The sequence below is a fragment of the Pelobates fuscus genome, chromosome 5 (assembly GCF_036172605.1).
Source record: "Pelobates fuscus isolate aPelFus1 chromosome 5, aPelFus1.pri, whole genome shotgun sequence".
NCBI lineage: Eukaryota > Metazoa > Chordata > Amphibia > Anura > Pelobatidae > Pelobates > Pelobates fuscus.
Window position 1 is genome coordinate 58,204,168 of NC_086321.1, and position 20,872 is coordinate 58,225,039.

The following is a 20,872-nucleotide window of genomic DNA, read 5'->3' on the forward strand; positions in this document are numbered from 1 at the left end:
AATTTACGGCCGAACTTAGGCTTAGAGGCATCCCCTTTCCGGCTACGGCCCGAAAGGCGGACCTATACAGACTTTTGTCCCACCAAGCCCCTGAGCCTAGGCCAGGCTCTAGCTCTCAAAGTCAACCATCTGGCGCTGGCACAACCACCCAGGACACCCTTGCTGCAATCCTGGCCAACCTGCAGACCTTAAGCAGCAGGTTAAGCAAGGTGGAGAGTGCCATAGCCCCCTCAGGTAACCCTCCTGTCCTCTCAGCCCTCACCTCGGCAGTACTTATGGCACCAACACCCGTCCCTATACTTCCCCCTCCAGCTCCCGCCTCAGTTGCGTCTCCTTTCGTGTCACCAGCTCACTCAATCCCAGATTAGGAAAGAAATCCTAGATGGGAAGGGCGTGTGTCTGGTGTCACTGCTTATCACATCCCAAGACGTGCTGGAGAACAGGGCTTATACTTTGGCGATTGCCCTTCTATGGCTGATCCATCTAACCCCACTCCCACCCCTCAATCCACTTCCACTCCTCACTTTAAACACGAAGGTGGACAGCGGGATAAACTGGGTAGGCCCATCTCCTTTTTAGGGAAGGCGCAGGTGTGCAGCAATTTCAATGCTGGTTCATGCAGCTTCAGCGCCTGCAGATTGTTGCACATCTGCTACATCTGCTTCAGACATACACACAAAGACCATGCCCGGCCAGGTTGTCCCCTAGCAAATGACTAACCAACATTAACATCGACAACCTGGTTTTACTTAAAAAACTCATCCATATAAACATCTAGTGGAATATCTGATAACAAGGTTCACCCAGGGCTTTCTCACGGGTCTCATAGCCATTCCCCCAGGGACGCTGAAATGCCCCAACCTCCTGTCAGCCTACCTAGATCCAGAAGCCACCGACACTCTCCTTTCCACAGAAATTGCACTAGGTTTCATGATCGGCCCCTTCACCTCCTCACCGTTTTTCTCCTAGCGCACCAAACCCATTGGCATAGCTGTACACAAATATTCAAATTAAAAGTGTATGATTATTGATTTATCGGCACCGCACTCCTCTTTTGTTCCCAGCATTAACGCACTCATTCCCGCAGACAAATTCTCACTACAGTACGTAAAATCAACGACGCCATACAAACCATCTCAACCGGTAACAACGCTTGGCTTAGTAAAACAGACATAACTAACGCATTTAGATTACTGCCCCTGCACTCATCACTTTGGCACTTGCACGGTGTTAAATGGCGTAACAGGTACTATATTTTTTTTTCCACGCGACTTACTTCGGGTCCAGAAGCAGCCCAAAACTGTTCAATATTTTCGCAGAAACTCTATGCTGGCTGCTTCTGAACATTATTAGGTGTCACGCAGCCATTCATGACTTAGATGACTTTCTCATAATAGAACCAAGCGCGCACACACACCCACCGACATTCTCAGCACCTCTGCACTTTTTCCACCCTTGGTTTACCTTTGTCTCCCTCTAAAACTATCGGACCCACTAATAAACTCACTTTCCTAGGGATAGAGCTGGACTCTGGTACCTTCCGTGCCAGTCTCCCCCCCCGGGAAATTGGCCCGCCTCAGAGGGGAAATATAAATGTTCCTGCGGAATGATGTATGCACCAGGAAAGAACTTCAGTCCTTACTAGGGTCCCTGAATTTCGCGATGCGCATCATTCCGCAGGGAAGGTCCTTCGTGTCCAGGCTTCTTTGTCTGCTTCACGGGGTACCGGACGCATGCCCAATTACGTTGGACCAACACGCCAAAGCTGACCTACTCATGTGGGGAAAGTTTTTGACTGTGTGGAACGGTATCTCCATGTTTATTCCCCCTCTCTCCGACTCCTCACCCTGCATTTACACTGACGCTGCAGCCAACACGGGGTTCACAGCTATATTCGGGAATCACTGGTTTAGGGGTCACTGGCCCACTGAGACGGATGCCTTGCCGGCTTTTTATAGATACATCTCCCCTTTTTAAAATTTATCCCATCGTGGCGGCCGCACACACCTGGGGTCACCTCTGGTCCGGCAGGGCAGTAAGATGCTATTCCGACAATTCGTCAGCTTGCGATATCATTAACAGGCGCTCATCCTCCCTTACCATTATGCGGCCGACCCGCAAGCTGACCTGGCTGGCAGCAACCGTCCAGTTCCACTTAATTTCCTTCACATCCCAGGTATTCACAACACGGCCGCTGATGCTCTGTCTCGATCTCAATTCCAGGTATTTTTCCAGGCCTCCCGTCAGCCCACCATCAACCATCCAGAACACCAACGTTTCACGAGTTAATCCTGGATTAAACATACTTATGCACCACACTAGGGCTCTCACACACCAAGCACTATCACCCAACACAACTATCACCTGCAATAGGGCACTTACCATCTTCAATAAATTCACAGCGGAATTTGGATTACAAGGTGATTTTTCTACCCAAACCATGGTGGCTTTTGCCTCTTTTTTCCACTTACACTTAAAACTTTCACACTATACAATCAAATTATACCTCACGGGGGTATTTCACTAATACCCCCTTACAACATCCCTCACTAATTTCCCTACAACACCCCTTTGTTTTTCATCCTACCCCATTAAGAAAATCTTAAAGGGCATCTTTAAAGTTTCGGTTCCAGTTATCACCAGCAGACTTCCAATAAATGGGCCTATCTTCAGACTACTCAGCAATCTCCTTGACGAATCCCCATTTGATTCGAAACACAAACCTGGTGATCAAATCAGCTATCGATCTAGTTTTATGGGTTCCTAAGACCTAGGAAATTTACGGTTGTTTGTCAAGGAGATACCACTCACAACTCACTAAAGTAGACGATTACTACATTCTCACTATTCCATCTACCAAAACTAATCATTCACCACACCCCACTATCATCCCTCTCTTTCCAACAGACAATGCTTGGTGCCCAGTTAAGGCACTAGACCACCTACGGTCTACAAATAACGCACAATTTGCAAACTCTCCACTCTTGCAACTACAAGGGCACCCACTCACTACAGAAAAATTCACCACGCATGTTAGAATTTTTTATTGGGGTAATTGAGTTACAACCCAGCTTCATCCTCCGGGCATTCCTTCTGCATAGGAGCCGCTTCAGCAGCTTCTAGTTCTAACACTCCGGTCCACATCATTAAAAGACTGGGTCGTTGGAAATCCTCTATATACAATACGTACATTCCACGACCAGAACGAGAGCTTCGCTAGGCCTTCAAGAATTTAGTCATGTAAACAAATGCAATAAAGTGTGTTTTTTCGAACTTCTCTTTGCCCTCTTTTATTTACAGGCCCACTCGGACGTTGGTTTCGGCACACCACAACCAACTTTTCATATCAAACAATATCCATTTCATATTAAATTCCGAGCACAATATATATATATATATATATATATATATATATATATATATATATATATATAACCCTCAGTGAGTTAACAAAGAAAATTAGAAACCTAGAATGTGACAGCAGATAAAAACACCCTCACACACAGCACCCCTCACACATACAATACATCCAAATATATATATATATATATATATATATATACACACACACACTACAGCACCCCTCACACTGCACCACTACACACATTACGCTCCAGATACACACTAGATCCCTTACCCTATATGCACTCTTAATCCTCTATACACACACACACACACACAATCTCCTATACACACTCTGGGTCCTTTACACACTAGAACTCCTACACACACATACAACATTCTCTAAACACACCCTCTCTACAACCCCTACACACACACACACACACACACACTACAGCCCGTATACACTCTCGCTACATCCCCTATAACACTATGCCCCCTATACACACACACACTATACAGCCCCTAGCCACAAATATTACACCACAAACACAAATTAAATTGACCTATTTACACAATACCACACCACACTCTACACACACGCAATCCCTCAAGCAGGCTCCAAAGACATGCACCATACACTTTCCTGGCCCTTTTGTCCTCTGGTATCCCACTTGTGGAGACACCAGAGACAATTTAAAAGCAAACACAGCGCAAGCATGTTATTAAATTTGCTTGCGCTGCGCAGAACAAATTCAGGGCCTTTTTCTAATGCCAGAGCTCTTCAACGCGGCTCATTGAACCAACATGCTCACTTTGAGAGGGGGCGTGCTTGTAATTAGTGATTACAAAACACACCCTCTCTGGCCCTGCCCCCTTCTTAGGGGGCCGCTCTGATTGAAAAATGCCCGGGCCTAATTTTTTTCCCAGTCCGGCGCTGTTCATAACATTAGTTAATGTTTGAGGCTTTAGCACTCAATTTCTGTATGGATATTCTCAATGAGCTGCTCAAGTGAACACAATTTGTTCACACTGCTTATTCGGATATCCCCACAGAAAGAAATCAGGAGCTAAAAGGTCGAGGGAATGTGGCAGTCAATTAATCTGGGAATTTCTTGAAATTATCTGCCCCCCCCCCCCCCCAAACAGTTGTCTCAGTTGTCCATTGTGGCCGTGGCTGTTTGAAAATAAAATTCCGCTATTTTTACTTGTTGTTCCTTCATGAAATTACCCATGATGAATCTACTAAGATTCAGTTATAACATATATAAATTAGGGAAAAAAATGAACAACAAACAAGTAATTTATCTGTCAAACCTACTCTGAATTTTGGTCCACCCTGTATATGCTAATGGTATTTGGGTTGGAACAGATTCCTACTAGTGATGTACCGAACTGTTCGCTTGCCGAATAGTTCCTGGCGAACATAGCGTGTTCGCCACGGCGGGCGAACACATGCGCGGTTCGATCCGCCCCCTATTCGTCATCATTGACTAAACTTTAACCCTGTGCCTCACAGTCAGCAGACACATTCCAGCCAATCAGCAGCAGACCCTCCCTTCCAGACCATCCCACCTCCTGTACAGCATCCATTTTAGATTCATTCTGAAGCTGCATTCTTAGATAGAGGAGGGAAAGTGTAGCTGCTGCTCATTTGATAGGGAAATATATAGCTAGGCTAGTGTATTCAGTGTCCACTACAATCCTGAAGGACTCATCTGATCTCTGCTGTAAGGACAGTACCCCCAAAAGGCCCTTTTTAGGGCTAGAACATCAGTCTGCTTTTTTTTTTTTTGTGTAATCGAATTGCAGTTGCCTGTCTGCAAGCGTCTGTGTGTCAGGCCAACAGCGTATACTCTGCCAGTGCACCGTGCCACTCATATCTGGTGGCACAATAGCGTGCATTTAAAAACCCCAAAACTTTTTTTCACTGTAATTGAATAGCAGTTAGTTGTCTTCAAGCGGGTGTGTCAGGCCTACAGCGTGTACTCTGCCAAGCTCTGCCACTGCACAGTGCCACTCATATATGGTCTCACAGTAGCTTGCACGCATAGTACCACTAATCCAAAAAAAAATGACAGACAGAGGCAGGCCACCCCGCAGGGCCATCGTGGTCGTGGTGCTGTGATTCCCTTTTGCCCTAGAATAATGCCCAGTGTTCAGAGGCCACGTATCCTGAACGTGAAAAGTTCTGAGGACATAGTTGACTGGCTAACACAGGACACCCAATCTTCTACAGCTTCCGTTCGGAAACTTGACGCACCATCCTCCTCCAGCTTAGCTTCGGGCACCTCTCAAGATACCACTCACCCGCCTGCCGCCACCACCAACACTAGCACCACAGCCGCTTCACTTGGTATGTCAGAGTTATTTACACATCCGTTTGAAGAAATGAGTGATGCGCAACCATTATTGCCAGAGGATGTAGATAACAGGGATATGTCTCAGTCAGGCAGCATTACACACATGGACATACGGTGTGATGATGATGATGATGATGATGTTGTACCCGCTGCTGATTCCTTTGCTGATACAAGTGAAGCGGTTAATGATGACGATGCGTCCATGGATGTCACGTGGGTGCCCGCTCGGCAAGAAGAACAGGGCAAAAGTTCAGATGGGGAGACAGAGAGGAGGAGGAGGAGACGAGTTGGAAGCAGGGGGAGGTCGTCGCAAGGAGCTAGTGGCACAGTCAGACAGCATGCATCGGCACCCGGGGTCAGCAAAAGGAAGTAATGGCATGTCTGGCACACAGTGTTGGGGCAAGGGTCCATCTGACCACTGATACCTGGTCTGCAAAGCATGGTCAGGGCAGGTATATCACCTACACTGCGCATTGGGTAAACCTGCTGACGGCTGCCAAGCATGGAATGCGTGGCTCTGCAGAGGAGTTGGTGACACCGCCACGACTTGCAGGCAGGCCTGCTGCCACCTCCTCTACTCCTCCTACTCCATCCTCTTCCATAACCTCCTCGGCTGAGTCCTCTTCTGCTGCTGCGTCTTGCTCCACATCAACGGCACCCCCCACGCTCCCCAGGTACTATTCCACATCCCGGATACGGCAGTGTCACGCCGTCTTGGGTTTGACTTGCTTGAAAGCAGAGAGTCACACCGGACAAGCACTTCTGTCCGCCCTGAACGCACAGGTGGAAAAGTGGCTGACTCCGCAGCAACTGGATATCGGCAAAGTGGTTTGTGACAACGGAACAAATTTGTTGGCAGCATTGAAGTTGGGCAAGTTGACACATGTGCCGTGCATGGCACATGTGTGTAATCTGATCGTACAATGCTTTGTGCATAAGTACACAGGCTTACAGGACGTCCTGATGCAGGCCAGGAAGGTGTGTGGCCATTTCAGGCATTCCTACACGGCCATGGCGCACTTTGCAGATATCCTGTGGCGAAACAACATGCCAGTGAGGCGCTTGATTTGCGACAGCCCGACACGTTGGAATTCAACACTCCTAATGTTCGACCGCCTGCTCCAACAAGAAAAAGCCGTTAATGAATATTTGTATGACCGGGGTGCTAGGACAGCCTCTGGGGAGCTGGGAATTTTTTAGCCACGTTACTGGACGCTCATGCGCAATGCCTGTAGGCTCATGCGTCCTTTTGAGGAGGTGACAAACCTAGTCAGTCGCACCGAAGGCACCATCAGCGACATCATACCATTTGTTTTATTCCTGGAGCGTGCCCTGCGAAGAGTGCTGGATCAGGCCGTAGATGAGCGTGAAGAGGAAGAGGTCAGAGTTGTGGTCACCATCACCACCAGAAACAGCCTGGACCTGCAGCAACGCTGGAAGAGGATTGTGAGGAGGAGGAGGAATGTGGCTTTGAGGAGGAGGAGGAAGACCAACCACAACAGGCATCCCAGGGTGCTCGTTGTCACCTATCTGGTACCCGTGGTGTTGTACGTGGCTGGGGGGAAGAACATACCTTCATTGAGATTACTGAGGAGGAGGAACGGGAAATGAGTAGCTCGGCATCCAACCTTGTGCAAATGGGGTCTTTCATGCTGTCGTGCCTGTTGAGGGATCCTCGTATGAAAAGGCTGAAGGAGAACGACATGTACTGGGTGTCCACGCTACTAGACCCCTGGTATAAGCAGAAAGTGGCTGAAAATTTACCAAATTACAACAAGTCGGAAAGAATGCAGCATTTGCAAAATAAATTAAAAAGTATGCTTTACACAGCGTATAAGGGTGATGTCACAGCACAACGGGAATCTAACAGGGGAAGAGGTGAAAGTAATCCTCCTCCTCCCACGACCACGCCGTCAAGGACAGGACGCTTTAAAGAAGTGTTGTTGATGGAGGACATGCGGACCTTTTTAAGTCCTATGCATCGCCACAGCCCTTCGGGATCCACCCTCAGCGAACGACTCGACCGACAGGTAGCAGACTACTTCGCCTTAACTGCAGATATCGACACTCTGAGGAGCGATGAACCCCTTGACTACTGGACGTGCAGGCTTGACCTGTGGCCTGAGCTATCCCAATTTGCGATAGAACTTCTGGCCTGCCCCGCTTCAAGTGTCCTGTCAGAAAGTACCTTCAGTGCAGCAGGAGGTATTGTCACTGAGAAGAGAAGTCGCCTAGGTCAAAAAAGTCTAGATTACCCCACCTTTATTAATGAGGGATGGATCACGACTGGACTGACAGTGGGCGATACATTCGACTAAAAAAGGCCTGATGAGATGAGCTGCCTTAGGCTAAGAATGGTGACCCTATGTAGGAGGAACAGTCCCTATTCTGCTCTGTGTCAGTGTGTATCAGGGTCCCTGAGGACAGGTGTCAATCCATATCTGCCAAGTGACCCTATGTAGGGGGAATAGTCCCTATTCTGCTCTGTGTCAGTGTGTATCAGGGATCATTAGGATAGGTGTCAATCCATATCTGCCAAGTGACCCTATGTAGGGGTAACAGTCCCTATTCTGCTCTGTGTCAGTGTGTATCAGGGTCCCTGAGGACAGGTGTCAATCCATAATTGCCAAGTGACCCTATGTAGGGGGAACAGTCCCTATTCTGCTCTGTGTCAGTGTGTATCAGGGTCTCTGAGGACAGGTGTCAATCCATATGTCAAGGTGTCAATATGTCATATGTCAGGTGTCAATCCATATCCATTGTGATTTAGGAATGTTAGGTGATTTATGCCCTTTATGGATTAAAACCAGACTCTGCATCAACTGTGTAATTTTCCATGGGAGTTTTGCCATGGATCCCCCTCCGGCATGCTACAGTCCAGGTGTTAAACCCCTTGAAACAGCTTTTCCATCACTATTGTGGCCAGAAAGAGTCCCTGTGGGTTGTAAAATTCGCCTGCCCATTGAAGTCTATGGCGGTTCGCCCGGTTCGCGAACGTTTGCGGAAGTTAGCGTTCGCAATTTGCGAACCGAAAATTTTATGTTTGCGACATCACTAATTCCTACCTAGGACTGCTGCTATTTCACTTTCACGCCAACATTGAAGTTTATATGTAGATTATTTTACTACTCCTTTCACACTTTTATATTCATTGTGCAGGATGTTTGATCGCCTAAACTTTCTTGAGTTTAACTAAAACTATCATAACCTACAAAGGGTAATATTTTAATACATCCTTATGTCTGAAATGTCATTTATTAATTTATTGATTTGTATTCCTTAGGTGATGGTCCTTTTCCAGGGGTTATTGATATATTTGGGGGCGTTGGTGGACTGGTGGAGTTTCGAAGTAGTCTCCTAGCTAGCCATGGCTTTGCTTCTCTCGCTCTGGCTTATATTGCCTATGATGATCTACCAAGCTACCTAGGGATCGTGGATCTAGAATACTTTGAAGAAGCTGCTAATATTCTACTGAGAAACCCAAAAGTAAGTTGTAAAGAGATTGTTAATATGGTTGTAGTCCACAACACCTGGAATGCCAGCTGTTTAATATCTCTTATTATCCAGTGGATACTGTATTGACTGAAATCTAAAGCGCCATTGTATCTAATGCACACCTCCCTTTTTGAAACTTAGTTGATAAAAGAGAAGTTTTTGCCGGCGAATGCAATGCGTATTTATGCAAGAAGATAAAACTATAAAACATTGTGCTACAATACAAATGTTTATTGCCATATACCATAGTAAAATTGATGGTATTTCAATTGTAGTGGAAATGTTACCGGAAAACACCGCAGAAGCCACACACAGAGAGATGGACACAAGTCTATTCAGGAAGTAACAGGTCTTTTATTTACACACTGATCGGGTCTCAGATGAACTCCTGTTCCAAAAATATCTGAGAGACAGAAAGCATGGTGCAGAGGCTTTTTGTTAGCAGCATATCCCCTCCCATACAGTATAACCCCTCCTATATTCCTCAGACCAATCAGCACACAGGATATTCAGGATCACCTTATTTGGGCTTGTTAAAGACAAAGGAATTTGCTTTCTACTTCCTCACATGCTCAGTACACTGATGACTCATCCAACTATTTGTAACCAGATACTAATTAGCATATGCCATGTGGAGATTTTGGCCTACTAAATTTTGACCATGCTGGAATCCCTTCACATTACATGTTAAGTCTGATACCGGAGAAACTGACGGAAGCCAAGCACAGAGAGATGGACACAGGTTTCTTCAGGAAGGAAGAGATTCTTTATTCGGATCACCGATCGGGACTCAGAGGGACTAATGTCACCAAAATACAGCAAGTTCTGAGCCCCGGACAATAGTGCAGGCTCCTTATATAGGCATAGAACTCCTCCCATATTAAGCTCCACCCGCACATTCTCTTGACCAATCAATACAAATAAGAATTAACTTCCTGCTTGACCGCATGGCTTGTCCAGCACAATGGAGGAGGGGAATACTACATCCGGTATTCTCACACATGCTCCGTACACTACTGATCGTATCTTGCCACGTGCAACCAACTGATCGATACGTCAGCATATGCACGTACACATGCCACGTGGTAATCTCTGCCTACTAAAATTTATTTTTACCGAGATTCCACCACATTCCCCCCTTTGATGCCTCTTGATATTTCACAATTACTTGAGGCATCACTTAACCTTGGTTTGCATACACCGCAAGTTACCATGAACCAGACCAGACTTGTCTATAATGTGAATCTTTCAACACTCATCTTCCTGCATTGGTTCTCCCTGATCTAGAGCCTTATATTTATAAATTGCCATTATCTGTGCAGCAGCCTTCCTCTCTGCTATATTTTCTATCAGGCTTTGCACAGACCTAACTACTAAGGGTATAAGACATGGCTGGAGTAGACACAACATTAAAATCAGTAGGACTCCACCTACCAATGCCTTAAGCCCTCCAAACTGCTCATACCAGCTACCAAACCAACTACTTGGATTATACCCTTTCCATACCTGAGTAGGCACATGCGCTAGTTTAACCATATGGCTAGTAAGCTCAGCTATTGCTTGCCCTTCGTCATCTATTTGAAGACAGCAATTGCTCAGGTTAAACTTCCCACATACACCTCCCTCTACTGCCAATAGGTAATCCAAGGCTAATCTATTTTGGTATACTGCTGTCCTCATCCTGGTATTATGCTTCGCTAGAAGATTGAGCGCTTGTGAGGTCTCATTAGTAATAATCTCAACCACTGCCTGTAATCTTATAATACGGTTGAGCATATAAATTGGGGTTCTATAACCAAAGGTACCATCCTCTGCCCATGTGGCTGGCCCATAATACTCTATAATACGCTGGGGAGGCCATTCATCATCTTCCCAAGCGCCTATCTCTATGGGTCCCCTTTTCTTCCTATGATTCACATCATACACTTTAACACCTAAAGTCTCACCTGTTTCAATAGGTAACAAGAAGAAGGATGGTTTGAGCATACCCAACACACATGCCCCTTCCCAGTCCTGTGGCAACTCCGAATAGGCTTTCTTACCACAGATCCAGTACAAATTTGCTGGGGCTCTCCAACTAGATGTGATGGATAAATCAAACCATACGTCCTTTAAATTGGCATATCTTGCAAACGGGTTAGATGGTTCTGAGACATTTTGAAGCCGACCACCAAGTTGTATTCTTTGTATCATCATCATAAGCTTTTTGCCCTAGGCAAGTTAATTCTCCTACAGAAGTATTATACATCATTCCTTTCCTCGCTATGCAAACATAACCTATGATGGAGGTCTTTAATCTCCACTCAGATTTACCTCTAACACTCATATGATAATCGGCTTGTGAAGATATTAATTGTTCAACTGCCTCAGAACCGGACATTACCACCTTTGCTTCCCAAGGCCATTGGTCTCCCATGTTAGTACCTCCACACACATAGCAGTTGGTAACATTAAGACTACCGGCAATACTTTCAGCTAAATCAATGAACAGGTTTTTAGCGTTATGGGGGATCTTATTATCTATACTCATTTCTTCATAAAAGGAATGGTATACCTGATGAGTTTGGGAGGTTACCGTATCAGTCTCTATCCCTATAAACAATACTGTCCCAGGGTCTAAACCCGTCCCGTATATTTGAAACCCAAATAAATTACCATATCTATCCAAGAATTGGTCAGGATTATTTATAAGAATATGGACTGGATTGCATTCCATAGACTTACAGTATGGATTGGTAGGCAACTTAGTCACAATCATATCCTTGTCTGCTGTCTGTCCCCAAGTTGCCCACCCCACACAAGACCAATATGGGCAAAAGTTATAATCTCTATTTGGGCATCTAGGACTCGCATACTTATTTTTACTACTGGGACAAATATATTTATCATTAGACCCATACGTTCTCTCCCATCTAAGATCCCCACATACATTCCACGGCTTTCTACCACTTGATATCGCCTTACATGCATCAAATAGCAGAACACCCGAAGAATGTACGGATTCTAATACCGTTTTGTTAATTAGGGTCCCCTGAGGATCTCCATTCCTGAGAGTCAACCAAATTGTACGGGGTTGATACTCTGGACTGAAGCACTTAGGTTCTCCTACCCCTAAATGGCACACACTATATTCTATATTTAAGTATCTACATCTTGATACATCTCCTTTACACTCGTATTGCGAATGCCAAATTAGGGTCTGGGAAATATGGTTACCTGTTCTTGTAGTCTTAATGCATACCTCACAGCTAGGAGTGTCGGTACCTCTACCTTCCTGAATATAAAAATACATATATAAAAACATTATCAGAAACACATCTTTCGTCGGCATCCTCAGTCTTCGTCCGTGCGATGGCACCTCAGCTTCCAGGATGTAAGGGCTGCAGGGAATGGAGTTCTGCTCGTCTTCACAGGGGTCCCTTCGAGACTTTTCCTGGCTTATATACTATACGTCGGTGAGCGGACAGGCTTTATTATGGCCTTCTCACTCACTTACTAATCTCTGAAACAATAAAATTTGTAATCCACAAGGTTCCTCGTCACTCCTACTGAATCGTGCGCTTTAACCGGATCTTGCAGGGATTCTCTGGATCTGCTGTAGCTTGCCAAGAATCGACCGCTGCTGGTTTAACCCTGGAGTGATGTATCCACGGAGTCACTTCGGCCACTTTTATCGCTGTAGGGGTAGACAAAAGAACAACATAAGGACCTCTCCACTTGGGCCCTAACGGTACATTATTCCACTCTTTAATCCACACTTGGTCTCCTGGGTGGTAACTATGAACTGGGGGATAAATATTCACAGGTAATCTATCTTGTACCCATTTCTGTACCTCCTCCATAGTCTTACCCAACTCTACAACCTGCTGCCGGGTAATTCCTTCTCCCAACTGACTCAAATCCCCCCTTAAGTTACCAAGTACGGGAGGTGGTCGCCCATACATGATTTCAAAAGGAGAGCGGCCCATCCTTCTGGTAGGGGTACTGCGGATTCGCAATAGAGCTATGGGCAAAAGAACGTTCCACTTAAGTTGGGTTTCCTGACACATTTTTGCCAACTGGTTCTTAATAGTTCTATTCATTCTTTCTACTTTACCAGAACTCTTTGGTCTATATGCCGTATGAAGCCTCCACTTTATACCAAGCATATGAGTCAGTTGTTGTAGGCACTGATGAACAAAAGCTGGACCATTGTCCGATCCTATAGAGCAGGGTAGTCCATATCGGGGTATTATTTCTCGTAACAGGAATCTCACAACTTCTCCTGCTTTCTCTGTACGAGTAGGACATGCTTCTACCCAGCCTGAATAGGTGCACACAACTACCAGTAGGTAGCGATGTCCACCAGATTTAGGCATTACTGTATAGTCAATTTGTAGATCGGACATGGGGAGTCCCCCCATAAACTGGACTCCTGGTGGCTTTACTGGTCCTTGTCTTGCATTATTTTTAGCACATGTTACACATCTTCGTACAATGGCTTGAGTCAAGTTGGACAATCTTGGTATGTAGAAATGTTTTCTGAGAGATTCTTCTGTACTGTCTCTCCCAGAATGTGTCCCGTTGTGATAGTTTTGGACAATTTCTACCGCTAGTGATGCTGGAATAACTATTCTCCCATCTTCTAACTGATACCATTTGTTCTCCAAATACTTTCCAGGTTCAGTCTTTAACCACTCCTCTTCCTGAGCTGTATAAACTGGAGTCCATTGAGACAGTGGAGTTGGTATAAGAGCAGCTATATGCTCCACATATTCCTGTCTTCCTGATTCAGCGGCACGCTTAGCTGCATTATCTGCCATCCGGTTTCCTTTGGTTACATCACCATCTCCTCTCAGATGCGCTCGACAATGTATAATACCGACTTCCTTCGGCTCCCACACTGCTTCCAATAGTTGTAGGATTTCAGCTGCGTACTTGATTTCTTTGCCTTCTGAATTCAGTAGTCCTCTTTCTTTATACAAAGCTCCGTGGGCATGAGTGGTTAAAAACGCATACTTGGAGTCCGTGTAGATGTTCACTCTTAAACCTTCAGCCAAATGTAACGCTCGTGTCAGTGCTATCAATTCTGCCTTTTGTGCTGATGTTCCTTTTGCCAGTGGCCGAGCTTCTATCACCTTGTCTATTGTTGTTACTGCATATCCTGCATAGCGGATCCCTTCTTTCACATAACTACTGCCGTCTGTGTAATATTGAACGTCGGGGTTCTGGATGGGAAAATCACGAAGATCTGGTCTACTTGAAAATACTTCATCCATCACTTCCAAACAATCATGTTGACTTTCAGTAGGTTGTGGCAAAAGGGTAGCTGTATTTAAGGTATTTACAGTCTCTAAATGCACTCTTGGGTTTTCACACAAAATTGCTTGATACTTGGTCATACGGCTGTTACTAAACCAATGATTTCCTTTGTAATCCAACAACGTCTGTACTGCATGTGGGACTCGTACATAAAGTTCTTGACCCAGAGTGAGTTTATCGGCTTCAGCTACCAGCAGGGCGGCTGCAGCTACGGCTCTTAGACAAGGTGGAAGTCCGCTGGCCACTGCATCCAGTTGCTTAGACATACACTGTGTGCAGAATTATTAGGCAAATGAGTATTTTGACCACATCATCCTCTTTATGCATGTTGTCTTACTCCAAGCTGTATAGGCTCGAAAGCCTACTACCAATTAAGCATATTAGGTGATGTGCATCTCTGTAATGAGAAGGGGTGTGGTCTAATGACATCAACACCCTATATCAGGTGTGCATAATTATTAGGCAACTTCCTTTCCTTTGGCAAAATGGGTCAAAAGAAGGACTTGACAGGCTCAGAAAAGTCAAAAATAGTGAGATATCTTGCAGAGGGATGCAGCACTCTTAAAATTGCAAAGCTTCTGAAGCGTGATCATCGAACAATCAAGCGTTTCATTCAAAATAGTCAACAGGGTCGCAAGAAGCGTGTGGAGAAACCAAGGCGCAAAATAACTGCCCATGAACTGAGAAAAGTCAAGCGTGCAGCTGCCAAGATGCCACTTGCCACCAGTTTGGCCATATTTCAGAGCTGCAACATCACTGGAGTGCCCGAAAGCACAAGGTGTGCAATACTCAGAGACATGGCCAAGGTAAGAAAGGCTGAAAGACGACCACCACTGAACAAGACACCCAAGCTGAAACGTCAAGACTGGGCCAAGAAATATCTCAAGACTGATTTTTCTAAGGTTTTATGGACTGATGAAATGAGAGTGAGTCTTGATGGGCCAGATGGATGGATTGGTAAAGGGCAGAGAGCTCCAGTCCGACTCAGACGCCAGCAAGGTGGAGGTGGAGTACTGGTTTGGGCTGGTATCATCAAAGATGAGCTTGTGGGGCCTTTTCGGGTTGAGGATGGAGTCAAGCTCAACTCCCAGTTTCTGGAAGACACCTTCTTCAAGCAGTGGTACAGGAAGAAGTCTGCATCCTTCAATAAAAACATGATTTTCATGCAGGACAATGCTCCATCACACGCGTCCAAGTACTCCACAGTGTGGCAGGCAAGAAAGGGTATAAAAGAAGAAAATCTAATGACATGGCCTCTTTGTTCACCTGATCTGAACCCCATTGAGAACCTGTGGTCCATCATCAAATGTGAGATTTACAAGGAGGGAAAACAGTACACCTCTCTGAACAGTGTCTGGGAGGCTGTGGTTGCTGCTGCACGCAATGTTGATGGTGAACAGATCAAAACACTGACAGAATCCATGGATGGCAGGCTTTTGAGTGTCCTTGCAAAGAAAGGTGGCTATATTGGTCACTGATTTGTTTTTGTTATGTTTTTGAATGTCAGAAATGTATATTTGTGAATGTTGAGATGTTATATTGGTTTCACTGGTAAAAATAAATAATTGAAATGGGTATATATTAGTTTTTGGTTAAGTTGCCTAATAATTATGCACAGTAATAGTCACCTGCACACACAGATATCCCCCTAAAATAGCTATAACTAAAAACAAACTAAAAACTACTTCCAAAAATATTCAGCTTTGATATTTTTGGGTTCATTGAGAACATGGTTGTTGTTCAATAATAAAATTAATCCTCAAAAATACAACTTGCCTAATAATTCTGCACTCCCTGTATAGGCAACAGGTCTCTGCCATGATCCCAAGTACTGTGTCAATACTCCCACAGCCATTCTTCTTTGCTCGTGTACATCCAGGTAGAATGGTCGTGTGTGATCAGGTAGACCTAATGCTGGGGCACTCCTCAAAGCCTTCTTCACATCTTCAAATGCCGTTTGTTGTTCTTGAGTCCATAAGAAGGGGTCGTGCTCTGTACCTTTGATAGCTGCATACAGAGGTTTTGCCAGTATCGCGTAACTGGGAATCCATATCCTACAGAAGCCTGCTGCCCCCAAGAATTCTCGCACTTGTCTTCTATTCTTGGGTGTTGGTATTTGGCACACAGCTTCTTTTCTCTCTGGCCCCATAATTCTTTGACCTTCAGAGATATGGAATCCCAGATATTTGACAGTTGGCAGACACAACTGAGCCTTCTTTCTAGACACCTTGTATCCTGCCTTCCAGAGAATGTGTAGTAAATTGTGCGTTGCTTGCTGACATATTTCCTTTGTAACTGCTGCTATCAACAAGTCGTCTACATATTGTAACAATACACACTCTCCTGGGATGGACTCGAAATCCAGTAGATCTTGACTTAAAGCTGAACCAAATAGGGTAGGTGAATTTTTAAACCCTTGGGGCAGTCTTGTCCAGGTCATTTGGCGTTTTGAGCCCGTTACAGCGTTTTCCCATTGGAAAGCGAAGATACATTGGCTTTCTGCAGCAATTCGGAGGCAAAAGAAGGCATCTTTGAGGTCTAAGACTGTAAAATAGGTTGCCCCGCCCGGAATTAAAGCAAGCAGGTTATATGGATTGGGTACAACTGGATGTATACTAACAACCGCATCATTGACTGCTCTCAAGTCCTGCACAGGGCGATACTCATCTGTACCGGGCTTTTGAACAGGCAGCAATGGGGTGTTCCAGGGGGAAGTACAGAATTTTAGGATACCATACCGTATGAACTTATCCAGATAAGATTGAATGTTCTTCTTAGCCTTCTGTGGAATGTGATATTGTCGTAGGCTCACTGGATAAACCCCGAGTTTTAGTTCGATCTTAATAGGTGGAATATTGCGGGCCAGTCCTGGTGGGTTGTTCTCTGCCCAAACTCCTGGTATGTTGAATAAGGACTCATCACTCCTAGGGTTTTGGCTAGTCAACGCTGTATAAAGTCGCCACTCTTCTTCCTTTGGTACGGATAATGTCATAATACCTGAAGGTCCATTAAACTTTAAGGATGTTGTTCCGTTTGGTAGGAACGTAATCTGTGCTTGTAATTTGGATAGCATATCACGTCCCAGCAATTGGACTGGACATTCAGGCATGTAAAGGAATTGATGTTTTACTACGTGGCCTCCCAATGTACAGAGTCGACTTTTAAGAACCGGTTTTGCAGCACTTCTTCCAGTTGCTCCTATTACAGTAATAGTCCTTCCAGATGGAGGAGCAACTAGATTAGTCACCACCGAATGTTCAGCACCAGTGTCGATCATGAATGCACTCCTTTTTCCCCCTATTGATACATCGACCATAGGCTCCGCTCGACCAAGGGGGATGGAGCCCGGTCGGTATCAATAGTCCTCCATGACCGTGTCAGCCAATCCTACAAAGTCCCTACCTTCTCTATCGCGGGACCTTTGCGCTGCGGGATAGTACCTATCTTCTCTTACACTTCCTCTGTTTCCATTACTTCCTCTATTACCATTGCTCCCTCCGGGGCCTCCTCTACCTCTCGCTCTGCCTCTAAAGTTTCCATAACCTGCCCTGGGTGGATCTCCCTCGTACTGCTCTCTTTTTGGACACTCGCTTCTCCAATGCCCTTCTTCTCTGCAATACGCGCACTGATTCCTACTCAGGGGCTCCCTATTCCACCTACTATTGCCTCTATCTGGGCCCCGTCTATCTATGCCTGCGATCGCTACCGCTAGCATGTCAGCCTTTTTACGCATCTTGCGCTCTTCCTCTTTCTTACTTTCTGATTCCCTATTCATGTACACCTTATTTGCTACCTCCATTAGTTGGGTGATGGACATTCCTGCAAACCCTTCTAGCTTTTGTAGCTTGCGCTTAATATCCCCGTAGGCTTGGCTGACAAAGGCGGAGTTTACCATTCGGGAATTCTCGGTGTCTTCCGGATTAAAGGGGGTATACAAGCGGTATGCCTCCAATAATCGGTCATAAAAGACACTGGGCGCTTCATCACTTTTCTGAATCACCTCAACTGTCTTCGACATATTAATGGCTTTCCTCCCTCCGGCTTTCATGCCAGCAATTATAGCGTCTCTATAGGCTTTTAGTTGACGCATGTCTGCGCCATTAACGTTCCATTCGGGATCGGTGTTAGGATAATGAGTTGCGGCCCATGCTGCTGGATTGGCTTGATTTAAAGTACGGGCTTCTTCCTCTAGCGCTTTAATGGCCGCTTGGTTAATCCTAGTCCCCTCCTCATTATTGAACAATGTCATTAATAACTGCTGGCAATCAGCCCATGTCGGATTATGCGTCTGAACTATCGAGGTGAACAGATCGGTCATAGCTTGTGGTTTCTCAGTGTACGAGGAATTGTGGGTCTTCCAATTCAAGAGATCAGTAGTCGTGAACGGGACATATACGAAGACTGGGTCGGCATACACCATTTGACCTGTGGCATCAAGATAGGCTGACCCAGGATTCAAACGAAGAGGCATCTGATAATGTTTAGGTTGTTGGGTACCGGTTAGTTGTCGGGTTAGTATAGGGCTACGTGGAGGGGCGTCGGTTATGGGTTCCGGTCGGGGGGTAGTAAGGCGTGGGGATGTAGAGGCTCTATTGTGGGGAAGGCCGGTGAATAGAATATTCCGAGCCGAGCTAGAAGAAGCTTGACCGGAAGTTTGAAGTGGCGCCAAATCAGGATAATTGGATCTAACGGGGGTTGGTTCCGGAAGGGGAGGTTTAGTACGACGGGGGGTGGATTCTGAACTGGAGGAGGAAGCGGAAGCGGATGGGGACAATGGGCGAGTGGGGGTGGAACTTCCTGTACTTGTATCACTTCCCTCTACAGGGAAGTAAGGGGGCGGCATAGGGATCTCGGACTCAGGGGGCGTGTCCAAAATGGGCCTAACCATAGTCCTAGTGGACAAACAAGTTCTGGCCACCATGAGGCGACATTGCTCCTCGTGGCATATCCGAATCCATCTTGGCGAGTCGTTTACGGCCGGTCTCCAACAATCAATATATGGAAACTGTCCGTAAAGTTCAGGCCTACCTGATACAGCCACGTGTACACGCTGTACCAGATTTGGTGTCAAACTGCCACATGGCGGCCATGCCGCAACCAAAGTAGGCCACTCCCTAGTGCACAAAGTGACCAAACGTACAGGAGACATTTTAACCCCAAAATCACATGTTGTAAATCCCTTTTTAAAATTCTTTACCATACAACCTAAGGGATTCAAAATCGTCAACCCCGACTTGCCCATACTTATCAATGGAGCGTCGTTGACAACGAATACTATACACACGTTCTATTCAACAGTCACACCCGTTTCTTCCGGCAACAGCACCACGTGGTACAGTTACCAAGTGAAACTTACACAATAACACAATAAACACTCAGGGAATTCCCGTACACACACAGCTGTTACACCAGTCACTAAGTAATCAATATTCTGCCCGTTGGCGAAACTATACAGTCACCCATGCTATAATTCTCTATATATGAATTACCCGTCTATAACACACCCCAGTAACATAGTCTTTTACAAATAGTAGTTACAGTACGGTTAGCATAGGTCAAAGTACAATTTAAGGTCACAATACAATTATTAGTGGTTATGGTGTTAAACATGCAATAGACGACAATGATTAGTACTTATATACAATGTCAGTAAATATACAGGGTTATGGTACCGTGCACTATAATACAGCAACACACTATTAACACTCTCGCTAGACGGCTGAGCTTGCGCTATCTAACAAGATATACACTTTACTAACAATCTTTAACACATTTACAATTCCCAACTAAACTATTGGCCAGTACCTTGATGGACTACCTAAAACTATCTACATCCGTTTTGGTTAGCCACACTGCCCAAGCATCACATATAGCGAACTAGAGGGCGGAATTTACAACAGAACCCTTTTAGTCTTTCTACTCTATCAATAGTCTAGTGGGTTCCAAATTTACACGCCTTCCCACTTAGCCAAGATAGGTTGAGATCTAGCAAACGATAATGTACATCAGAGTCTGCTTAGTCTCCCGGTCCCTCCGACCTAGCGAACGTAATATACACCCTAGAACGCTAGTCTAGACAAGACACCGGTGTCCGGCTAGGGCTATTTACACAGAACCCCGCCTGACTCCAAACCAAATCAAACGGTCTTACTAAAGAGCGTTCGATTGAGCGGTGCGCCTTCGCTCCTTCCCTCCGACAGAGGGGGCAGATTCCATACACAGATTTAAACCCCTTATGGGCCTACCGCACAATCGGTATACCCCTAGTGGGTCCGCCGTCTAAAACAGCGGTCGTCTTACCTCCTCGTTCCTGAACCTGAGTTCACACTCATCGACGGGGACACCCCAGCACTTCTTACGTAGAGGCCGAT

General features: G+C 45.6%; 1 protein-coding gene across 2 annotated transcripts in view; it reads left to right on the top strand.

Moving 5' to 3' along the window:
- LOC134612453 (acyl-coenzyme A amino acid N-acyltransferase 1-like) overlaps window positions 1-20,872 on the top strand; it is a 53,956-nt gene that overhangs the window by 23,878 nt on the left and 9,206 nt on the right. For both annotated transcript variants that reach the window (XM_063456811.1, XM_063456810.1), the window contains one exon: window positions 8,989-9,191. In XM_063456811.1, coding sequence (XP_063312881.1) covers window positions 8,989-9,191 — 203 coding nt within the window. The remainder of the gene's footprint in view (window positions 1-8,988; window positions 9,192-20,872) is intronic.